The 24,348-nt window shown below is 40.2% G+C and overlaps 2 protein-coding genes across 3 annotated transcripts; both read right to left on the bottom strand.

Annotated features, from left to right (window-relative positions):
• Positions 1–275: 275 nt before the first annotated feature.
• trappc14 (trafficking protein particle complex subunit 14) lies at positions 276–9,777 on the bottom strand. Of its 2 annotated transcripts, none has more exons than XM_087789742.1 (12): positions 9,124–9,777; positions 8,515–8,598; positions 8,267–8,396; positions 8,108–8,194; positions 7,918–8,038; positions 7,245–7,392; positions 2,469–2,530; positions 2,225–2,397; positions 2,020–2,144; positions 1,762–1,949; positions 1,421–1,594; positions 276–1,322 (listed from the first exon to the last, which is right to left on the bottom strand). In XM_087789742.1, the coding sequence occupies exons 1-11, from the start codon at positions 9,541–9,543 to the stop codon at positions 1,438–1,440; spliced, it is 1,695 nt and encodes a 564-aa protein (XP_087645868.1). In that variant the 5' UTR covers positions 9,544–9,777; the 3' UTR covers positions 276–1,322; positions 1,421–1,437. The 2 variants fall into 2 exon arrangements, with proteins under 2 accessions (XP_087645868.1, XP_087645867.1); XM_087789741.1 differs by having other exon boundaries at positions 1,442–1,594.
• Positions 9,778–10,250: 473 nt separating this feature from the next.
• Positions 10,251–23,367, bottom strand: gal3st4 (galactose-3-O-sulfotransferase 4). Its single transcript, XM_087789740.1, has 4 exons — positions 23,097–23,367; positions 20,353–20,469; positions 15,967–16,267; positions 10,251–13,809 (listed from the first exon to the last, which is right to left on the bottom strand). The coding sequence occupies exons 1-4, from the start codon at positions 23,117–23,119 to the stop codon at positions 12,715–12,717; spliced, it is 1,536 nt and encodes a 511-aa protein (XP_087645866.1). The 5' UTR covers positions 23,120–23,367; the 3' UTR covers positions 10,251–12,714.
• Positions 23,368–24,348: the final 981 nt, after the last annotated feature.

Raw genomic sequence — 24,348 nt, 5'->3', positions numbered from 1 at the left:
GCTCTTGTGCGTTAACTTATGCTTTTTGATGTAATTTTTTATTAATGTGATCCTCATGTTCCAAGTCTAATTAAAGAAGTGCAAATATTGGTGTGGTTTCGGGTTTGCTCCGGGGTTCAATAAGAGCTTTTCATCTCCCATAGCTTTGCTATTTGCTTGTTGGGATTTTGGCCAGTCGCACTAAACCAGCCCTGACACGAAAGTGTGCACACCAATCTATTTTTAAATCGTGTCAATATTTCACAGTAAGCCAGAAAAAAATAAATGAAACAATATTTTATTTACTTATGAATACTTTTATTTTAAGTTTTCCTCATTTTTAAAGATTCAAAAACTTTATTTTTACAGACCATCACAGTGACGCAGCAGGTTCTCAACACTGTAAACAGTCACTCTGATCACGGGAATCGGTTTTCTTACCAAAAAACCCAAGAGGCCATTAGACAAGACATCAAACATACATTTACTTCCCCTCAGTTTCTGCTGGTGGTTCATCCACATTACTTAGTCATAAATGTGCTTAAGCTAAAAAGCATTTTCCTTTCCGAAGAGATAAAAAATAGAAATTTAAAAAACAAAACAAGTTACAATTTTTCACTCACTAAACATATTGATGTGTTGGAAATGTTAGAAATCTTCTCTATAGAATATGCTTCATAGTAATAAGACTAAATGAAATGCATCAAATGATAACGTGAGAAAAGACAAGGTCAACATTATAGCATCTCAGCTGAAGGAGAAGAGTTTCAAGTGACTACAGATCTCGCAATTCCTGAAGTCATTGGTCCAGTGAAGATGGAGTGAAATGATGAGGACTCACAGTAAACAATACAGATTCAAAGGACCCACAGTAATAAATAAGCATAAACCCACATCCCCACAATCACAGTCTTTTCACTGTTTCACATAATGTTTCACACAAAATGTCGGGGTGAGAATCTGTGAAATTATTGTTTTTACAGCAGTTTGTCCACATTTCTCACATTCCTGAAGTTGAAAACAGCAAATACAAACAAACTCTCCTGCTCCTGGCCCAGCGTTTCTCATGATATTAACTTTGATATGTTAATAGCTCTAGTTTATGTAAACAATTCAGGTCAATTAAAAAGTTTCCAGTGTCTGACATTTATTGTTTTCCTGCTTTAGCAAGATAAATGTAAACCATCACAAAGAGGGATTATATATTGTCACTTCACCCACAGATGAGCATCTTCCTGCTCAGTTTACCCCGCACCACGTTTGTTTGTCCACACTTGACAACACAGGAGGAAGTGGGACAGCAGTTTGTGAGACAGCCTTTTTTAGGACGCTTGGACGATCATCTGGAAAAAAAAGGTCAGTTTGGAATACCGGGAAAAAAGAAACACCGTAACATGAAGTTCTTCAGTCAAGGTTAAGTATGAATTTCAAGGCTTCACACCTTCAAGCTCTGTGTTCTCACCTGCAGCCGGCATCCAGAACCAGAATTTTGCAGTCTCGCTTTGCTATCTTGTCCAGCGGGAGGACGGTGTTGTCGGGTGGCAGGAAAAGGCCTTTGGTCACCGGAGAGAGCACAGGTGGAGTGATGGCAAGACGATCCATCATGCTGCCGGATCTGTCGACATGCTAGTAGTGAGGATCGACGCCCGACTTTAACCTCTAATGTCACTCACTTGAGCCTCGAGATGGTACAGTAATGGAAACAATCTCTTTAAACTTAAACTAGAGAGAGACATTTCTCTGTCATATACACATGAAGTTACAATAGAAAGACTTTTTTACCGGACGTGGTGCGACCTGGAAGGCAGCTGGTGGGAGAAGCTGTGGGAGCGACCGACAGCGTTTCTCTCTATCAACTCTCTCGCTGCAGGGCTGGGGGAGGAGGCTGAGGAAGGTGATGAGGAGAACCTCTGGGGTGAGGGAGGAGGGCAGGCAGAGAACTGAAGCTTCAGCTTCATGTGCTGACTTAACTGAGAAGAGACAAGATGGCGGTGTGTGAATGGACTGGACAATGACGTTAAAGTTCCGAAGAGACTTTACCTCAAAGAGTCCTGCCTGGAGGATTTGAAAGGCGACAGTGAAGGAGATGCTGGAACCCTTCTGACAACGCCCCAGGTTGTTGTGGGGGGACCTGCACACCACCAACTCCGGGTGTCCTTGACGTGCTGGAGAATGAAATAGAACAGAAAAATGGAGACAGGAATTAGATGCAATCTTCTTTTCTCTCTCCACATCTCTGACTCACCATTAGAATTCCACATCAAACGCACCGCCAGAAAGTCCTGCAGGTTGTTCAGCAGTGTGTACTTGACCCGGAAGAGCTCCAGAGGTCTGACTGATCTCGGGCAGGAGGCCGTCATAATCAGACGAGGACGGTCCAGGCGGATACTGGGCAGTGAGTAGCAGGTGGAGATGTGCCTTGTAAAAGGAAAACCAGTCTTAGTTTCTTCATCTTACTTTAAAACCCGTTTTTTCCAAGCAGAACTTACCTCTTACAGGCGTGCGACACAGTGCACCACTTCACCACGGCCACTAGAGGGACTTCAAAACCCTGACAACAAAAACAAATGAAACAGGTTTGTGTTTGTGTTCAGCTGTGCAGTACACGAGTTAAAAGCACTAAAATAGATCATTGTTATCATGCTTTTAAGGTTGACATTTAAAATTCTGATTCACTATGACAAACACCCAAAAGAAAAGCCTGGAGTCACAAGTACCAAGTCAGCTGCTGAAAATAACTGTGAGTAATGGTAGAGCTGTACGGTGAACATGGATAGGAGAGGTTAGAGAGGTGACAGGTCACTGACTCAATGGTAGATGATGTAGAGCTCGTGACATTCTCTGCTACTTCAGCCTTTTGATCGCTTTGTACAAACTTCTTTAACAAAAATGTTATAGAAATCTCGACCCTGACCTACTTATATTTGTAGACTCAACCCATCTCCACGAAGAGAGACCGGTGAGTCACCAGGACATTCCATATGTGCCCACAATGATTTTCTTCAGGATAGATCGAGGATGTTTTTCAGGGAATTATACTGATTAAAGGTTGTCTGGGCACACGGTGGTGCAGTGGTTAGCACGATTGTCTCACAGCGAGAAGCTGCCAGGTCAAGAGGGAGGCAACTAGTGACCTGTATGTGTGTAGTTTGTATGTTCTCCCCGTGGGGTTACACCGGGCACTCTAGTTTCCTCCCACAGTAAGTAAGTAAGTAAGTAAGTAAGTAAGTAAGTAAGTAAGTAAGTAATATTTATTTATATAGCGCTTTTCCAGACCAGGGTCACAAAGTGCTTAAACAAACAAAACAATACTCAAAAAAGTATATACACTTTAAAGATCAAGATAATACTGAGAACAACACAGGAGTTCCAGAAAATCAAGGAAAAGCCTGAACAAATAGAAACGTCTTAAGATGTTTCTAAAAGGAGTCAGTAGACTCCATCAAGTGCAAAGAGAGAGGAAGATTGTTCCAAAGCTTAGGAGCAACAGCCTGAAAAGATTTCTCTCCTCTGGTCCTGAGTCGTGTGCGTGGAACCATAAGTAGATTCTGATCCACAGACCTCAGAGCCCGAGCTGGGGTGTAAGGGGTCTGGATCAGATCAGCGATGTAAGGAGGGGCCTGACAATGAATAGCTCCGAAAGTAAGAACCAGAATTTTAAAGTTGATCCTGAAAGAAACTGGAAGCCAGTGAAGAGTTTTAAGGATCGGAGAAATGTGAGTTCTTCTACTTGAGCGGGTTAGAATTCTCGCTGCAGAGTTCTGAATCAACTGCAGGCGAGACAACTCCTTCTTGTTAAGACATGAAAACAAACTGTTACAATAGTCCAGACGAGAAGAAACAAACGCATGGATTACAAGCTCCAGATCATGTTCCGACAACATTTTCCTAAGTTTAGAGATTTTTCTCAGTTGAAGGAAACAGTTTCTGGTCAGTTTTCTGCAGTGTCGAACAAGAGACATGTCTTTATCAAATACAACACCCAGGTTTCTCAGGCTCAGTTTGACAGACTGACCTAAGTCACCCAAGTACTGACTCAACCCTGGAATCTTATCATCAGGAGCAATCACCAGTGTTTCAGTTTTGTCCACATTTAGCTGTAGAGTGTTTTCACTCAGCCATTGTTTGATTTCTAGCAAACAATTTACTAAGCTGTTCAGCCTTTGGGGCTCAGTTGGATCAAAAGAGCAGTAGAGCTGGATGTCATCAGCAAAAATGTGATAAGAAACATCTGGAAATCTCTGAATGATTTTACCGAGGGGAATCAAGTACAGCAAAAACAATAAAGGACCCAGATCAGAACCTTGAGGGACTCCACACAACAGATCTGCCGATTCAGACCTCATTTGATTGGCAGATACACTAAAACTGCGCCCAGAAAGGTAAGATGAGAACCATTCTAACACAGACCCAGACAGTCCCACTTCATCCCCTAGTCTTCTCAGCAGGATCTGGTGATCAACTGTGTCAAAGGCTGAGGACAGATACAAGAGCACCAGAACAGTGAATTTACCCGAGTCAGCCGACATCATGATGTCACTGGACACTTTCAATAAAGCTGTCTCCGTAGAGTGATGTTTACGGAAGCCAGACTGAAACTTCTCATGGATGTCGCTCTGATCCAGGAACAAAGACAGCTGCTCAGACACCACCTTCTCCAAGATCTTGGACAAGAAAGGGAGCTTAGAACTAGGCCTGAAATTACTGAGGTCAGTTGGGTCTAAGCCTGGTTTTTTGAGCAGAGGCTCCACAATGGCATGTTGAAATGCATTGGGAAAAACCCCTGTGGAAAGGGAGAGGTTCACCATATTGGTAACCCAGGGGCCAATTACATCAAATACTTTGATAAAAAGCCTACAAGGAAGGACGTCATCTGAGCAAGAGGATGGTTTCATCTTGTTCACTAGTGCTGAAATATCACCCAAAGATACAGCAGTGAAGGAGGACCAAGAGGAGGAGATGGGCTCAGAGACAGTAGGGGTTCCAAACAAAGGGGGAGAGATTTTCTCTTTGATCAATTTAATTTTGTCAATGAAAAATCTCAACAATGCATTGCTGTCAGCTTCACAGAAGACAGGCGTGATTTGAGGAGCAGGAGACACAAGAGAATTAATCGTGTCAAACAAAACTTTGGGGTTTTTCCTATTTGCTGCTACCAGTTTTCTGATGTATCAGATCTAGCAGTTTTTACCATCTCATTGTAAGAAGTCAACAGATCCCTGAGGTGAAGTCTGTGCACCTCAAGTTTAGTAGACTTCCAGAGACGCTCAGTCTTTCGACAAAGTCTCTTCAGACTCAGGAGATCTTCATTTGTCCAAGGGCACCGTTTTTTCTGAATTTTCAAGTTCGATTTAACAGGTGCCACTTGATCCAGTATTTCAACACAATGACCAGTGAAACAGTGAAGTCTAAAATGTGGCCTTTTTGTTGAGTGGGTTCAGAAACATGTTGCTCAAAATTAAAGGCTTCAGTTAAAGTTAAATGTTATTTAGCAGAACAAGATGTGACGTCATCAACATGAAGATTAAAGTCTCCAAGAATAAGAACAGATTCCATTTGAATAATGGAAGATAAGAAGTCACTAAAGTCTTTCAAGAACATCGCCGCAGGACCAGGCGGGCGGTAGATTGACACACAATAGAAAGGTCTTGTAGAACCAACCAAGATCATCTGAGACTCAAAAGAAGTGAATTCCTGTGTCTGAATCACTTTGCAAGAACAACTCTCCTTAAAAACAGTAGCAAGACCACCCCCACGACCAGAGAGGCGAGGCTTCCCCAGAACAGCGCTCCCTACTGGACAGAGTTTGTTCAGATGAATAAACTCTTCCTCTCTCTGCCAAGTCTCAGAAAGACATAATAAATCCAAATTAACTCTTGTGAAAAGATCATTAAGAATAAAGGATTTATTAGTAATGGAGCGAACATTAAGAAGTCCCACATTCAGCACCGATGACGTCACTGACGACGCCGCGTCACTGACAGGCGCGCAGAGCGGGATCTTTTGAAGCGAACAGCGGTCACGTGGGTACCAGCTGTCACTGAAGTTCAACTCGGTAGTAAAAGCCGAATTAAAGAGAGGAAATGAAAAAATCTTACCACCTTTCGTTGAGGTCTGGACAGACGGCAGCGCTGATGTGTCGTCATACTCTTAAGCGAGAGGAATGTCGATCAAACATCGATGACGTTCGATGACGTCAGAGTTGTTCCGAGCGATCGCGACTGCGCGTCTCATCCTGACCTGAACTCCAGACCGACTTGATCGCTTGTGGAAATCGCCCGGTACCCGAGAGATCAAACGATATTCCACAGAGTCCGAGTCGATGAGAAGCGGAGCCGGAAACATATTCACCGGACGTTGGTAACGGTCGCGGTTATAATCCTCCATCGACTCTCTGATGTTGAAAAGAGCATCACGATCATAGATTCGAGATGCTTGATACATATCTTTAGTGATATGAGCATAATATCCGGACAAGTAGTCATTAAAACGACTGTTTTGGGCAATTATTGCAGGAGCTTACGTTCAAGCAGCCGATCAAAGGCTCACCGGAAGCGGAAGTGAAAAGCAGTCCAAAAGCATACAGAGGTTGATTGGGAACTTGGGGGAATGGTCCATAGGTATGAGTGTGTGTGAATGTTTTTTTGTGTCCTGTGACACCCTGGCATCCTGTCCAGGGTGTCACCCGCCTATCGCGCAATGAAACTGGGATAGGCTCCAGGGATTTAGCGGTAAAGAAAATGAGTCAATAAATAAATGAATAAATAAATAAATAAATAAATGTGGACAAGCTAGCCCACATTAAAAGTAAAAGTTCACTTTTAACTTATACGCTTGTCATTTATAAAAGTCGTCTTTGTTTTGAGAAAAAACATTTCTATCTTGTTGTATAGAATTTAATAAAAAATATATGATATGCGTTTTCTACAGTTAATCAAGTACTTAAAAATTTCAATATCACTGCAAAATCAAATTATCCTGAACTAACTTTATGCAGGGAATCTTCTGGCTGAGCAGCATCTCTGATAAAGTTAAGCTAATTATTTCTTAACTAAACGACATAATTAAAGATGTAGTATGTCAACCCCACCCATCACAACTGCACAGATAATCTTATTAGTGATGAAGACAGGTGACTCAAGGTGATGAGTCATAGTTACAGAAACAATGACGTCAGCAGAAATCCCCCCCTGCTAATATTTTTTGAAATTCACTTTTTTTGAATACCCTCATTTAATGATCCTACTCTGTCAGGCAGCTCTCACCTCACTTGAATCCTCCTCATCTTTATCTTGTAGCTGCAGCTGGAATAAGAAGTTCTGCTCCTCCAGGGCGCTGAGCATGCTGGGTAAACGTGATGATTCACTTGTCACTCGGCAGTAGGAAGCCATTGTGACCTCAGCGGATTGGTGGCTTTCATAAGAAGAATAGAGGTTATTGTGAGACTCCTTTGTGGTTAATTCACACCTTTCACTTCTAAAAACAAAATAAAAATTACCTCTAACTTGTCAGGAAAAAAAAAAGCTGTAGATAAAAGATAGTTTGATGAACCACAAGGTAAGGCTCTTTTTAATGGGGACCTAAAGGTAGCAACGTCATCCGACTTGCATTTGTAGGATAAAAGAAGAATTGACCAGGCTAGTGGAAAAGATTGAAAACCTTGTCCAGATATCTTTTTTTCACCGCTGGCTTGTTTAATGTGGGGATTATATTCAAGGACTGAACTTCATACAAAAACATTTTTTCGCTAGTTAGCAGGTTTATAGTTTGAGTAAACTTGACTGAAGCTAGGGTCTTGATGTGTCAAGAGTTACAGACTTACGTTGCTTTGAAGAAAATACAATATTTTTTAAACAAGACACATTTAAGACAGTAATTATCAATAAAACAAAAATAATATGAATGATCTTTTTTCTTGAAAAATGAACGTGTAGTTACCAGACATTGTCAACTATGAGAACGGAACCATCCGGCATCATGGGAAGGTAAGAGAGGTTGTAGTTCGGAATTATCTTCACATCTTGTATAGCAATGTCCTCCTGAGAGCTGCTGTTCAATACTAGAGAAAAAAGATGAATAATCTATATATATATATATATATATATATATATATAGTTTGTGTTAAGACCTTTGAGGACGGTCATGTATTTTCCAGCAACATTCAGTTGTTGACACTGTACACTTGGAGGTGGAAGGATTTTCAATACTGTAGTCACTGAAAAATAAAGATATACATTAAAGTTACATGCAAAGCTCATTCACACGACAAGTGATAGAGGATTTTTACCCTGAGCCTTAAAGATGCTCAGATCCCGTCTGAAGATTTGTGACGGTGGAGAAAGCTGCAACAGAGTCAAGTAATCATCATCCCTGACTGCAGCCTGGCCGTCCCCCTGCTGCCACACAGTCACAACCACCTGAGGACAAACATTAATATTTACGGTTCGATATCAGCCTCATCTTAATATTACCGTTTGAAAAACAAGAAGCATGAAAACTGAGAAGAGAAGTGAAAGCTATGCATTTGCATCTTACCTTAGCCTTAAGTGTGTTGACAGGCAGTTTATCCAAAGAAGCCGTGAGACAGAACACAACTTCTTTGTCCGAAACCAGAGCAGACTAAAGATATAAAAGACAAAAAATAAAAAATAAATAAATGGCAAGTTACATAAATTGGGGAATTTGGTGTCCAGCATCCATATTAATGGACACTGACCGAAGTGTTGGATGGCGACTGCCAGATGTTCACAGAAGAGCGTCAGCGACATTGAAAGGGAAGCTTTATGAGAAAGAGTTTAAAGAAGTGTGAGAAGTGGCAACGATAGATGTCATCATTGACCAGGAGGGTCAAGATAACAGTATTAAAAGTGGGTAAAGAGTGTTGGGGAAGGAAAGGTGAGATGCAAACACTCATACAGGAACAAAAGGGCTAGACTAGCCTAAACTGTATACTTTTAGCTGAAGTTACTTTACAAGCCTGTTGTTGACATACATGAGTCAGTTCTTAAATCAACATTCAATCCGGTTTGAAGCTCAAATAAGGTCCCAGACGAAATGTGTGGGACAACAGTTAAACATTGTTACTATAAACATAATTCAAATTCATTTTGCTTCTTTCTTGCATTACTTAAATTGAAGTCGTACCTTAACTGGTTCCACTGGGCTCGACCTCTCTCCCCTGGCCGGGCTGCTGAGGGTGTGGAGCGGGCTGCAGCGAGTGAAGGTCTCGGTACTGTCCAGTTTGTTTCCCCGGATCTCGGCGTCATCTTCTTCTTCTTCTTCCTCTTCGCTGCAGCAGCTCTGGACCTCGGACTCTGTGGGGATCCTCTGCCAGCTCTCGGTCGCGCACACGCTGGTCACGGCGGCCAGAGAGCCCATCTGGCAAGAAACGCCCCCCAACCAGTCCTCGCGACCCTTCCGGAACCGCAGCACGAAAATAAACTGGACCTTCTCGCCGAGGTAGAAGTGCTTCTTTCGGGGCAGCGACTTGAACGACGCCGGGTTCGAGAGGTCGGTTACGGGAGCAGCAGGGAAGTAGACGAGGTAGTCACACGCGGACGCCATTGTTCCGGGACTACAGACCTGCTACCTGAAGGCATGTCAACACATCCAAAGTTCGCCCTCCGGATGTCCCAGAGAACATGGTCCAGACACTCAGCATGTCCCTCAGTTCCCAACGCGGCTCCAACTTTCCCTTCTTTCCCAAAAAATAACGCTTATATTCATGCGAACGCTCTGGACAGACTTTCTTTCAACGGTAGCAGTTACAGCTACAAACAGAGCAGGGAAGTCACTCGATAGCGGCTCCTTGTCAGACCAGACTAATCGATCGAAGCAAACTCGATCGTCACGAACGGAAACTACGAAACAAATGTTTATGTCATTATTCAATTTAAAAATATGCGGTAATTTAAACTAATCTCCACATTACTTGTAAGTGTTTTTGGTATAATATATTAACATGTAATATTTTGTAAAGTTTTTATAGAGTTTGAAAATATGTTAAGTAATTAATGAACATTTTTCAAGAATTTGTTCCTTCCAAGCCACCTTAGCTTGCAGACCATAAACTGGAGCAATGTTTCCTCTTTAAATAATGATGACACATTGCATCGACTACAGACGCTATCAATGGATTTACTTCCATGTTTCAATCATTTGAGGTACTATAGAACACGCACTGAAATATTAATGTTTAACAGTTTGATAACTATGAGCACAGACTTTTGTCTACGGCAATTATATATGCACAATAATAAGGAGCAAGGCAATGGATTTAAGTCGGTTTTATTCTATTCTTTGAAAACAGTTGCACACCAAAAGCTCTGTTGTTTACAAGTTCCAACCAGGGAAAAATAGTTTCAAGTAAGACCCATTTGTCTCCGGAATGACCTTCTGCACTTCTGTATGATTCATATCTGTCAGTATGTCAGTCAGTAGTGACTTGGCTTTGTGGTGTTGGAGGACATGGAAGCAGAGAAGATAAAACGTCAGCATGAGGGACCTGCTGACATTTGTGAACTCCATAACATTTCCAATGAGGATGGTTTCAATGTAAACACAACCTACTGATTATAAACTCTTAGAACAAACTCAAGCATTGTACTCATAGTAGACCATAACCAGATGCAGTGTATTCTGTTGTCAAATTATGAAGTAACCCATACCCATATTAATTGAAGCATTAAACTGAATATCTGACAGCAATCATACTCATGAGTTGTAAATCATTGTACTTCGTTTTCCAAAACCTTTCTTCTGCATTAAAAATTAAAAACCCTATAAGCATCTCTTGTTGTCACACAAGTATGGCATGGTTTAGTATAAATCCGCAATGGGCTTTAAACCGACTTCAGATACCTGCTCACATGCCAACATCTTCCATATAAACATATTTTAAAGTAATAAGTTAAGAAGTCACAGTAATGGGTAAAATATTTAAAGAAATATTATGTTTACTGTAAGAATGGAAAAAAACATTATTTTTGGAAGACATCAACTGTGCAAAGTGTTGAAAAAATATCGGTATAAACAGGTTTACTGTTTTTTTTTAAAGAAAAAGTGTTCTTTACTACATTTAATTAAGTCAAAGACTATCAATATTGTGAGGAAGGCATCTGCAAGAAAGAACAAAAAGCCAAAGACTCTTGTCATACTTCTTTTGAATAAAACTTAAATTGAAGTCACAAGTTTACAAAATTCAGGTCCGGGTCCATCCTAGTAAGTCATTACAATTAAAGTAAATTAATGTGTTTATAGTGTTGGTTGAAGGAGCAGAACATACTTTCTCCTGCGTAACCGAGTTTGACACCTGATTTAAAGAGATGAGCTTCTCAAAATTGCATGATGTTTGTACTGTTAATCCACAGGGCTCAGTTCTTGTCATTTCATCTTTACATAATGAAATTAAACAAGTTAAATGCCCGGCTTTATTGACTCAATGTTGACTTGATTACAAATTCAATCTATTCTAAACTTCAAAGTGGACTTGAACAGTTGAAGCTATTAAATTGCATGTGAGTAAAAGTTTCAAAACAAAAATGCTACCTCTCTGAAAATCAAGCACAAGGAGATAAATACAGAACAAGATAATCCATTAAACAAATACAGAGAATATCATTGTGACCCTTTTCTTGAATGTTCTTCATTGCAATGTCATTTGGAGGTGGAGAAAAGATACAGCTCTCTAAGAGGAACCAAAATCCTAGTCGTAGGATCATCTTTCTCTCTCATCAATCTTTTACATAGAAAGAAGCTGCTCGTGTTACTGTGACAAGCTCAATGCACTGCTTAATAATGGCTGCCGTACATGGAAAAACAAAGTGTACAGTCCCACAATTGTTCCTAAAATAGGAAGAATAATAAATAATTTGTCTGAAACTATTGGAAACAAACAAAACAGAGGTATAAAAAGTAGAAATAACCATGACTGTAGTTAAACCCTTCTAATTTTCCTGCAGACACACCTTCACTTAAGTTTCTATTATTGTTTTTTGGTTGCACAAATCCCCAAATATCAATAACTGATCAAGTAAACACAACTCATTACATTTTCTGTACCATTTGTATCCTCTAAAAAAATGTAGCACTTCATAATTAGAATTTAATTGGATTGGATGCTGCTTTCACATGGATTAGTAAAATTTAACGTGCGCGCCGCAGCCTCACAAATTAAAAAATGTAGCAGGTTTAATATAGATATATGTATATAAATGGTTTTAAATGCTTATGGCTTTAATTTAGCTAATTGCCTTGAAATACCACAAGAATCGAAAAAACATTCTCCTGCCAGATTGCACTCATTGTTACATATTTGAAGTTCTCTCATGTTCAATAAAAAGGGGATAATCAATATACATTTTAAGAAATCTGAAACATTTAACATGAAATTAAATGTTAATAAAGCAACAACGCCACTTGTGTTGTTCTTGTGAAGTGCTAGTCCGTCAACAGGGGGGGGTTTGGGAATGTGGTGAACTAGGAATGCTCAAAATCGTATGCATACTGTTACACACAACAGGAAGAAGTGCAGACGGTGATGGCCTCAACACAGTGGTCTCTGCAGCCATCATTTAGCTTGTTGCTGTGGTTACAAAAGCATCCCAATGGTCAAAGGTCCCCGAGCATTAAACAAACGTATGGGCTGAAACATTTAAGAAAGCAAGCCATAATTGGAAGTACAGAAGAGGTGTTCCTCAACTACTTAATTAATTTTCCGGAATTTGGGGTAGAATCTTAAAATCCCTCCAATTGCTTTTTTCTTAGCCTCACATTAGTCTGGTTACTCCACGCTAAACGGCTTCCATCCCAGTCTCTCTCGCCCTCCTTTATGGGCCTTCCATCTTCGTTTCCCTGCCTTTGCCCCATCCTGGACAAGTCAGGTCTAAAAAAGGAGCCACCGGGGACTTTGAGCAGGCCTGCGTTCTGTGGCTGGTTTTGGATCTGCTGAGCACGAGGGAACTGTTTAGCATCCAGCACATCTTTGTACTGAATCTCAGGCCTGATCATCCTAAGACATGCTGTCCTGGTGGTGTTGTCCAGTCCTGGCTGCAGCTCGTACCCAAGAATCCTCACAAATCCACTCTGGAAAGGCCTAATGTTTTTGTCTCGAATACGATGGGCTTCAACAGGTTTCCCTCCGTTCCTCAGGCAAACCTGCGCCAGGTCTAGACGCCGAGCTCGGAGAAGAGCCACCTCCTGCTCCATGTTAGCACGGCCAATCCTATCGATTTCCTCCCAAAAGGTCCGGTTAAAGGCTTTATACAAGTACCAGTCTAAGGCATTCCACTGGCGCAGCTTCTCCCGCTGTTCTTCTGTCAGCGACAGATCTGGAGGGATCTTAGCTTGGGTATGTCCACCTCTTACGCCAACGCCCGCGGCCGCAGCCGCTTTGCCCACCCAGCTTCCACTCATTCCGCCAAGGCTGCTGGGTTTCTGTTGCCGAGCGTTAAGGCTAAACGACACCACCGCGTCCATAGGCCAACAGAGCGCGTGTCTCAGCAGAATCATCGACTGGTCAAAGTACTCAGACAACAGAATCAGCTGGAAGTCCTGGCGGACGATGGTCTCTCCCCGCTGAGCTGTGGCCAATGAGAAGTTAGCATTGTGGTCCAAGCCAAAGTCAAACCAGAGGAGGTTGCGAGCGTAGTGGTTGTTACGAAGACGAGGGTCGTAGTATTTTGTCGGGTCATCAGCGAAATCTCCCAGTCCCTTAGCTTTCCGAAAGGCAGGTGCTACTTCTTTGTAATAGGCGAACGAGGACTCCGCCAGGGCTGTCGGCTCCCTGATGATGGAGAAGTAGAAGCTGTCTTCAGGCATCACCTTCTCCACCTATGGGGCAGAAGAGGATTTCATTATAGGAGACACATTGCAAAATAACTTTTCCTTGAGCTCTTTTTTGTTCATGTTTCGAAACATTGGACCAAATTTGATTGAAATTGACACTTTTATGACTAAATCTGGAAAAAAATCTTGGATGTTCTAAACCTACTCTCATATGTACAACAAAATAATTTCAGGCAATGTGTCAGTAAATTCTACACCCACTAGCACCTTCGATCTGAATGACCCACTTCATCTCTCCCTTCTTGGCTCCAGATTGCGAGTCATTGGCATGTAATCCCTCGCCCTTACTGAAGACATGGCCAACAAAAGGGGAAAGCCTACAATTGCATGATCTAATTCACGAGGTTTGTGCTTTTGAATGGTCAGTGTGCTAGCTTGAACAAGGCAAACCGCTTTTGGGTTCTTCTAGACATTTTCACGAAAGGGCAAGATTCTGAAACCCAGATGAAATGTTATTAAGTGCTACTTTCTCTTTAACTTTATGTTTTTGTTTTTTTTCATTCAATTTCTTTTATTCTTTTCAAACAACAATATACAAACACATACAGGTTCACAATAAAGTCACAAACGAAAAAATTAAAATACAAAACAAAAGATTTACAAAAAAACAAACAAAACATATATCAAAAATAAAATAAAATGAGGGTGAAATAACATTTACATGAATAGATTCAAGCCCCAGAATATGATGTCATTAAAGGACAGAAATTGTTTGTCATCAGGGCTATAAAGATCTCCCACTGTTCGTAGACCCCTTTCAGCCCAAATGCCAAAACCTCCCTCACTTTTTCCTGGGGGGAATTGTTCATTTCCCCATATTGGACTGAAGATTGAAAGTGAGTCGCCTTCTTTGAAATATTTTTTAACTTGGACCCATATGTTAATAATGTTTCTTACTATAGGATTATTTGTATGCATTTTTAATCTTCTCGAATTGGCCGAATTTAAGAACATGGGGAAGGGTAGTTTTAATTAACTTTCCTTCATTTCCCTCCACAATGGCACATTATCTTTTGTATAATAGAACATCATTGTTCTCAACTGGGCTGCCCAATAGTACCATTGTGGGTTGGGACATTGAAGGCCTCCTCTATCATAGGGCAAGAACAATAACGATAGGCGCAGTCTAGGGTGTTTTTTCTTCCATAAAAATTTGAGTTTTTAACTGAGAGAACAGGTTTCTTGGTGGTGGCAGTGGTCAATTTTGAAACAAATACAACATCTTGGGAAGAAAATTCATTTTGAGCGTATTTATTTTCCCTATCAAAGATATAGGTAAGTTTTCCCATCTGTCTAAAGAGTTTGAAATTTCTTTCATTGTTAGATTATAATTCACTTCTACGGTATTTTCTAACAGTGGTACAATTTGTATACCAAGGTAATTGAAGCAGTCAACATTTTTAAATTGTTCCACAATCTTTGATGGATTTCTCCTTTCTTTTTGGTTTAGCAACATTATAGATGATTTCGATTTATTTATTTTGTAACCTGATAATCTTCCAAATTTCTCAATTAAGTCCACTAGATTTGGGATAGTGCTGTTGATATTTTTGAGGAAAAAAAACACATCATCAGCATATAATGCTAGGCGATTTTCTGTCTCTCCTATGGTAATTCCAGAGATGTTTCCATGTGATCTTACTGCAATGGCTAAGGGTTCAATGGCCAGAATAAACAACAAAGGGGACAAAGGATACCCTTGTCTACATCCTCGGTTTATATTTATGGTTTCTGAGATATTACTGTTAGTCAAATTTGTGCATATGGTTCCTTATATATCAATCTTACCCAATTACCGCATTTGTTTGGTGTTATGTTTGAGTTTTGAAAATTAGAATTATAGGATTAGGAAATCATCAACAAATGTAATGGTCCGTTTTGTGATGTTTGGTGGAGGAGAACTTGAAAGATTTAGCCTCTTTAAGTATTTTAAATGATCTTATTTTTCTGTCATTTGTTCCAGGTTCAACTTTGGAAAGAAAATAAATATTTGAATTAAGAAGAAAAACCCTGATATCTTCAATCTCTCTTACGAGTACCAAGACTGATATGATGTGTATAACAAAGTGGCTTTTATTTTATCTCTCATCAAACAAAAAAAATCAATTGAAAGCATATTTCCACAATCCCTCATCCACTGACCTCAGGCTTATTGAATCTCATGTGATTGGCCATGATGTTGTACTCCATGATCTTGGGGCCCAGGAAGCCTTTGACTCTGTGAGCGTTGAAGGGCAGTGGGTAGCCCAGCTGGTAGCCGATCGGCAGAGCAAAGTTGAGGTCGTGCTCGTCTCCGAAGCGATACAGCATGTTGAGCACAGTGCTGCTGGCTGTCTTGTGTGTTTTGAGGAACATGATGTGGGTCTTGGGCTGACAAGAGCCCAGAGAGGGTCCGTGGGCATCAGGCGACGAGAAGACGGACCGAGGATGTGGGTTGACGTTGCTGAAGGACACATGGGAGAAATGTTATTGTGATGTGACACGTCACTGAATAACTTCCTGATTTAGAAGTTAACATCTTGCGTTAAAATAAAATCTAATCTAATTTTTAAAAACGTATATACAGTCATATAAATGAACTACCCCAAGGATGAGGTCAAACAATGATAAGTATGTTGTGTGAAACAAAAAGAGATCTTAGATTAAATCTTTTTTTTTTACACAGTCAAATGTTCATTTACTAAATCCGAACTGTGTTGTTTGCACCAATGAAATATTTATTTTCTTCCAGCCATGCTCTTTATTAAGGCTAGTATAATATTTAGTTTGTCTTTGGAATTGAAAACAACATGATTGAAGAGTTTGATTTGGATATACGTTGCAATATAACTGAGGGTCTCAACACGGACAGAGAAAAATGATCGGAATGCTTGCATCACATGAAGGTCATGGACAGCCGACAGGAGCGGAGGAGGGGCTCACGCCGCTTCACGTTCCATTGAGTTACGGATGAAATATTTAAGAATCTCGAATATATATGAAATATTACACCAGCTGCAACAGCTTTGATTCATTACAGCTTTTAATCAGAGTGAATATCAGAAATCTAAATTGTTACTGAACTGATCAAATGAAGTTCATGTTATTGTTTCTGTTAAAACACACCACAACAAGATGAAATGTCATATTTTACCTTTTATAAGGTTCTTTCTAATGCATTTCCCTTTTCCCACCTTTTCCTCGGCTTGTTTTTGAATAGACCGCAGGCTTAGTGTTTCCCCATCGTTTCATTATTCAAGTAGATGCAGCATGTATTCCTAATATAAATGTTTGTCTTGGGGCTAATTCTTAATCGGCTCAAAGATCTGTGGCATTTTTCTTTCATGTAAACAATGTTTTTTTAAAAAAGAAAAAGAAAATTGCCTTGAAAGAGCCGTTACAAGTTGTGTGTGCATCAAAGTCCGGGTCCCTCCTAGTAAGTCATTAAAATTAAAGTCAATTAATGTGTTGATAGTGTTTGTTGAAGGAGCAGGACATACATCTCCTGCGTAACACACACCTGATTTAAAGAGATGAGCATGATGTTTGTGCTGTTAATCCACAGAGCTCAGTTCTTGTCATTTCATCTTTACATAATGAAATTAAACAAATTAAATGATGTTTTTAAGGCCCTTGCCAATTCAAGAATATTTTACCACTGTAAGAATAAACTTTTATCTCCGTTTTATAAAATCACACTTAGGCCAAATTTTCATTTCATGCTTAACATGACCTCTTCCCTCCTGTCCTCAATAAAGGGAACCATATACATGCCCACTTTTTGACATTTCTAGATCTGTATCTCACAACTGCCACATGTTGTTGAGCCTTCACAATCCAATGCGTTCTATATACTCAGGTTAAGTCAGCTCACAGGGTAAATAATTGGCGCACTTTTATTCTTATCTTCCAACTCAGTGTAGAGTAAAGATTTACAAAAAATAATCTGATCATTAAAAATAATTACTTTTTCTTCAAGGAGAGGCTTTTTTAAACATGTCTATTGGTAAACCATAGGAGTGAAAGAATGATCTAGAACAGTAATACTTAATTTTCAAGCAGGAGCACAGGTCTACCACATCATTAGAAAAGAAGTCTTCAGCAACACCTGCAAGTCATCCCAGATTTGGGGAGTGAAGGGAAAAAAAGGCTTTGAAGAATTATTTATAGCTCGGTGAGGCTGCAATGGGTTACACCGATCAGTTCTACATTCTATTGGTGCGTTTTCAAATACGTGTTGACCTTTAAAATACGTAATTCAGACAAGATTGTAGTGACACCATGAGCGTTTTTATTCCCCAGTGTGGCTCATGTGGCTCTTTCATCACATATCGGATCGACTTCTGCAGCTCACAGGACACAAATGAACTGCTGAAACCACCAATCTTAAAATAAAGATAGCTCTGACAAGTAGCCGGAACTCAACAGATATACTTCATTATGTGCCACCAGATAAGAGGAAGTCTGGAATGATTTAAACTAAACTAAAGACATGCAAGTATTATCTAGAAACTTCCTTGATTGATTCTTAGATTGAAACTAAAATGTCTCGGGCTGAATCATAATGACTGAAGAGAAGCCATTTTAGCTAGCAGAACACATTCCTCTTCAAAATAAACTTCCCATCGTGACATTTTCAATTTACGGCCCACTAACTACACGTTGTTAATCAGTCGACATTGAGGGGGTGGATGGAATCGACTTTTCAGGCCGCATTCCATCACAATAAACAAAACACTCGAGCATTCAGTGTCATTGTTGTTGACTCGCAGCTATTAAACTCCAGCAAGACGTGAACAGTGCTTCAGTTAGATTTCTTGGGTTATGTTCCTCCTGGTCAAGTCACGAGGCCAGACCTCATGTCATTGCAGAGAAGCCCCGTCCAATGTGTCCAAAGCTAAAAAGCATTTAAAATAATTGCAGCAATGCAGAATAAAGCGGTTTGGTGTGGCTCCAACAGCCAAGTTAATATGTCTAGACTCGGTCGTGGCATCAATTATATAACCAGAACAAACACGACGTGGTAAATAACAATGCACTCTCATGTCACTTGCATGAATCATCATTGTAAAATCATCAAGTCTACAATGAGTAGAAGATTTTTTTTTTTTAATATTTAATATGTAAAAGAAAAGTAAAATATGCAATGAGCTGTAAAAGGTCAACTAATGTGTTGATTGAAGTGTGTCTTAAATAGATGTTGAACCTCTATTGTATCATCAGTATGTGTCTGTTTGTACAAAACTCTGAAAACACATCAATAGAAACATAGATAGATAGAAATCAAGTTTATCACCACGGCACTCGCCTCCTCCAAGGGACTTCTTGTATAAATAAAGAGGTGCGTGATTAAAGCCGGCTGGAGGAGTGAAGACCATTACCACGTCAATAAAAGTTGCCCCTTAAAATGTCACTAATGGATAATTACAAAAATGTGCGGAATTTCGTTTTTCTTTTATGCCAAGTTGAATGCATTTGCACAATTTATAGTCTTACTCTCAGTATGTTAGTTACATTTAATAATAATAACTATACTTAATGGTACTTCCTGCACATGTTATGACCATTTTAATACAAAAGCATTGAAGCACTGACATAAGAAATTCAGAAAAAAGTTAACCAAGTATATATTTCAGGCATGTTTGTGGCAGAAGCTCCCAGTCACTCAGTGCTCTTCTCAGGGAGCTTCTGCTGGAAATTGACTTTTTTTGTAAACAATTTCTCATGTACGGGCTTTGGAGACGAGAAGACAAAGAACAAAAGTGAGCCCCATTGTTATGCGATTGGACATACATTTCTGTCTGCGAGTGAAATTGAGTGAAATTTGAATTTTGTGTGAACTACCCCATTAACTGATTTAAGAACTGTTTTAATAATTGTTAATTTCTCGTCACAATCTTTGCATATTTTGTGGAAAAAAAGCCATTTTCAATTATCTATATATGACTTACAAGGTGCCTGAAAACATTTAGTTATAATGTTGTGATTGAAAAACAGCCACTTTAGTGCAACTTTGACTAGACTGTGGCAGTGACACAATAGTGTGGGTCCTTTTGTTGACATTTTGCAAAGCCAAGTCTGTCTTTTTAAGAAGAGAGTTTTGACTTGGATCAGCATGAAAAAGTCAATAAAAACTGGATACATTACACCACATTGATATGGATTATGTCTAATGCTCACGCTGTGAGCTGCAGCTAATAGCAGGTCCTCCATTGTTGTGTAGTTACTTCACTCATGTTTTCCAGTTGGACTTCAACACCTTTGCTCTTGCTCTACCAATTGTCTTGCAAAATTACAATCACACTTGTGTCACGAGCACTTTAATCATCAGTTCAAGCGAGAGCTGCAGCTTCAGCGCGCCAACGGAGAAGCTGACTGGTCAGCTGAGTAACTCTGTCAGACACGAGGCCTGCTGGCTCGCCGGACTGGACAGGAAGTGCAAACACATCAGGCAGTTTTCTGTCCTGACTCGAAACACTGTATTGTTGTCAAGGTGTTCACTGAAGAGCTTTATCTTTCTATATACAAATCAGCAACAAGAACACGTACCTCTTGTTAAAGATGACCCCGAGCAGTTGTCCAGCGAACGCGATGACCACGAAGAGAAGCAGCGCCTTCCACATCCACACGGGTCCCACCCGACCACACACCATTCCCCGCAGCATCCTAGACGGAGAAGAAGCAGGCGGATGAATAGACTTGAAAGATTGATGGGGACGGGTCGAGAGTAGAGAGGGGAGGAGAGGTTCCAGGCAGGGACACTTTTCTTCTCAAAGAAGAAACACTTAATGATGTGAAGGGAATGAAGAGGTGGATGGAGTGAGTGGGACTTGAAATAGATGGGTTTTTTTTGATGAGTCATGAAATAAAAACGAAGAAGTCATCATTAACACACTGATAAAAAGGCCAAAAGACGCTGATGGAGGATTCGTCTGGTGAGACCACCGCGATGACGTTAAGTTTGACGTGACCCCGGTTGAAAAATGAAGATCTAATCCCCACTGAAGACACCGGCTGCTGCTGCAGTGAGTGAGAAACTCCTTCAGGGAGTTCAGCGCACACTCCAGTGACTAGGAGGAGGAAGACTGAGGGCGAGAGTTCAAATGACTTTATGCTCTAAATACTCACAAGAAAAAACTCCTTCACTTGATAGTGGACGGACGGGGGTCATCAGTGGACGACAATTTAATGTATGACACATGATTTATTTGATAGCCGTCCAGACCAACAAACAGCTATGCTAGCGCGAGTGCTAGCTTGGTATGTAACACAACTTTGTTTAATTTTTTGCTTGAAATATAATTGATATTGGTCAACACAGAATATAGAAGGATCATCGTATTATTACTTCGCATCATCTAGTGTCTTCCTCTTGCAGAAACATTAGCTATCATGGGACTTCAACTAACAGTCTTCAAAGAAAATTAGCGTTTTTTCCCCAGGGCAAAATATGAGTGATCGAACACCATGTTAAACCACTGCACAGTCCAACTGCAATTTTTGTGTCTTCTCCAGCTCACCATCGCCACATACCGCACCAGCATTTTTTCCCCATTTGTGGGTCCGTTTCCTGTTTTACAGCCATATTCAAACACCGTCTCTGACCCAGCACTGTAAGAGTTTGGCGGTCATGTGGCACTCACAGACTCTCCATTAAAATCCAATTAAAATCATTCCACTGTACTACTTATGCTTAAAATGAAAAGAATAATTACAGCAAGTATGAAATCTTCATTTATATATGTGCATCTGTACGATCTGCTTCGTGGCAGTAAGTGACGGCGGTTTCATTCATTTAAATTAAGTACAGGGATTACATTTTGAAGCTTTCAGCTAGAAAAACTAACAACGATACTTAACACGGTTGCAATAATACGGAGAGTATTGTTGCAAAGTCCGTATTATTGCAACTGTGTTTACTTTTGCGGTCTAGGGAGTCAAAAAAAATATTTAAAATCTTCTGTAGTTTTTATTTATCCACCACACCTTAATTTCCATTAGTGTGGTGGACAAGATACCGCAAGATTTGCTGTTGCGAGAATAGATAAACAAAATTGAAACTGATAATACACATAATAATTCATCCATTCGCCTTTTGTTTGCTGAGGAAATACAGGAAGGTGTGAAGTCCAAACAATAATTCATCACACAGTCAATCAACTTCTTTTTCTGCTGCTGTCCTAATAAACAAGAAGGATTTCAACAGATTCCTCGCAGGCTGACAACAACAGGACATCATCCACGTCACCTTCTCAAAGAACTATTTTGCAAGTTTCACCACAGTCCACTTAATAAAAAAGGCACTCACGTCATTTGTTGCTGTGGTGGCACAAACAAGACATTTTAAATGACTTATTAAAGCGGGGCTGACATTTTCTTGGCCGGCTGATGATTTAGGATCTTGTGTCCGTGAAAATTGAGCTTGTTAGGAAAACCATCTCTTTTCACGTCAGCGCAGACTTATGACGGTGTCACATGCTCAAGACAATCCTCACTTTAGGGTCTCCGGGGAATCTGTGATCAAATCTATGTCCCTTTCATTTGGTTTGTTATGTAAATACAAAAAAGGATGAAATGTTGAAACTCATTAGATGTTTACTGGAGCATCTACATCATCATGTTGTCATTATTGTATACAAAAGACGACAGAGGTAATGGAATTGTTTCTCTATGTTTTCTTTTGCCTCCAAGTGTTTTGAGTGATTCCAAATGAGAACATTTTGTGATGCAAAATATTAAACCTTTAAGAAGATTGACACATCACAATAAAACTATTGATAAGAAACTAAACCGCAAATCTTCCCTATGACTATCCTATGATACTTTTTCTTTTTATACTCAAATCTAAACATGTCTATCATGATTTATTTTTATTTTGTAATAATGAAATGGGCAAGCACACCTATATTGTATGGTTTATGACTTAAAAAAAATACAATATCCTAGGCCAGTTAAAATGATCATCTCACTGTGTTTTGGGGTATTGTGAAGGCATCTATCCCAGGGATATTGTCACCATATACCTGAGTAAATAACATCTTTCATAGGATTCTAGGATGTTTCCGAAACCCTCCAGACATCAGCCTCTGCATCAGAGACACAAAGGAGCGTTGGCTTCTTCACACAATCTCACAGACGGAGTGAAGGAACGAAGAGAAAGGCCTTTGTGTGTGTGCGGGGTGAGCCCACCACCTACGCCTCCTCCCTGCAGGACCGCGTCTAAGATCGCTCCCCGAAATCTCCGCATCTCAGCCCCGTCGATTCTAACCCTCTGACGCCCGCGCTACCGTTACCTGGCTCTCCGTCTGAACAGCATCGCGGTGCCCCCGGGCCAGAGACGGTGTCGGTGTTATTGTGCAGCTGCAGGCAGCTCGGAACATCTCGGACGCTTCAGCCCACAGCTGACCGGCCGCCGGTGCTCTTGAGGCGCATGGACCCTCGCGGACTTCCGGGCCCTCCGTGGAGGACGGATCCTGCCCCAGTGATGCCACCGTCCGGGAGGAGAACGGGTTTCTGGTGCCTGCCGGTGCTGCTGCTTTTTTAGTTGGCGGTCCAGACCCAGGCTACTGAACACTGGCTGCACGAACGTAATATGATGCGACCAACTTCCGGAGATTAACATAATAAAAGCACCGGGGAAAGAAATCACAGCACAGAGAAAGTAAGTAGGCTGTGATTTTAAAAATACAACCTGGATTTACTTATTATGATTTATTTTCAGCAGTGCCCCAGGTGAACCCTACGAGAGATTATTGAATTTGAATTGAATTTTTTTTACCTCTTTTATAGCATATGACATATAACAGTTTGTCACCAAGCACATAAAGAAAAAATAGATAGAGATAGATGGATTCTATTTAAATGAAGTAGCAACATCAGATAATTTTTTTTAATTTAGGGTGAAAGTCAAGATTGACAGTCGAGCATGTAGAAGTTTAAAAGAGAAAGGGAGGACGGTGCCAGCAGAAGTTTCAAAGTCGAATGATAAAGATGTTTGGTCTTTTTGAAATTACAAATTTAATCCAGCAAAACATAGGTTTGGGATCGGATTTCAACTGTTTATATTAATTTAATACAACACAGTTTTATCGAACTCCAAAAGCCCCCGAAATTACAGCTTTTATTTTGAAATGTAATTCCAATGGAGAGCGAGACGTGTTTGCTAGCTTCACAGAGATAGGGATCTGAATTTGAGCAGTCTGACGTCATCCTCTTTATGTTGACCACAAGGCATCCAGCAACAACCAATATGGAGCATTGTACTGAAGCTTTTTCTAAAAATATATTATTAAGCATTTTTTTCAATTTAAATCCTTAACTGTGTCAAATACACTTAACCAGACTAATGTGAGAGAAAAGATGTGTCTTACCATATAAACTAAAACCATATGTTATGGATTTTCATGTGAACAAAGTAAGAATCTGTTTCTTCTTGTATTTGTGACACAATGATGATAATAATTATGTTACTTGTGTATGAAATGGAAACCACAATGGAAACTAAATCTCACCCGATGAGATTGGAATTTGAGATTGAAAACAAAC

Source organism: Callionymus lyra, chromosome 4 (assembly GCF_982586985.1).
Source record: "Callionymus lyra chromosome 4, fCalLyr1.hap1.1, whole genome shotgun sequence".
Classification (NCBI taxonomy): domain Eukaryota; kingdom Metazoa; phylum Chordata; class Actinopteri; order Syngnathiformes; family Callionymidae; genus Callionymus; species Callionymus lyra.
Note: the sequence above shows the minus strand (reverse complement) of the source record. Positions and strands in the feature narration are given on the sequence as shown.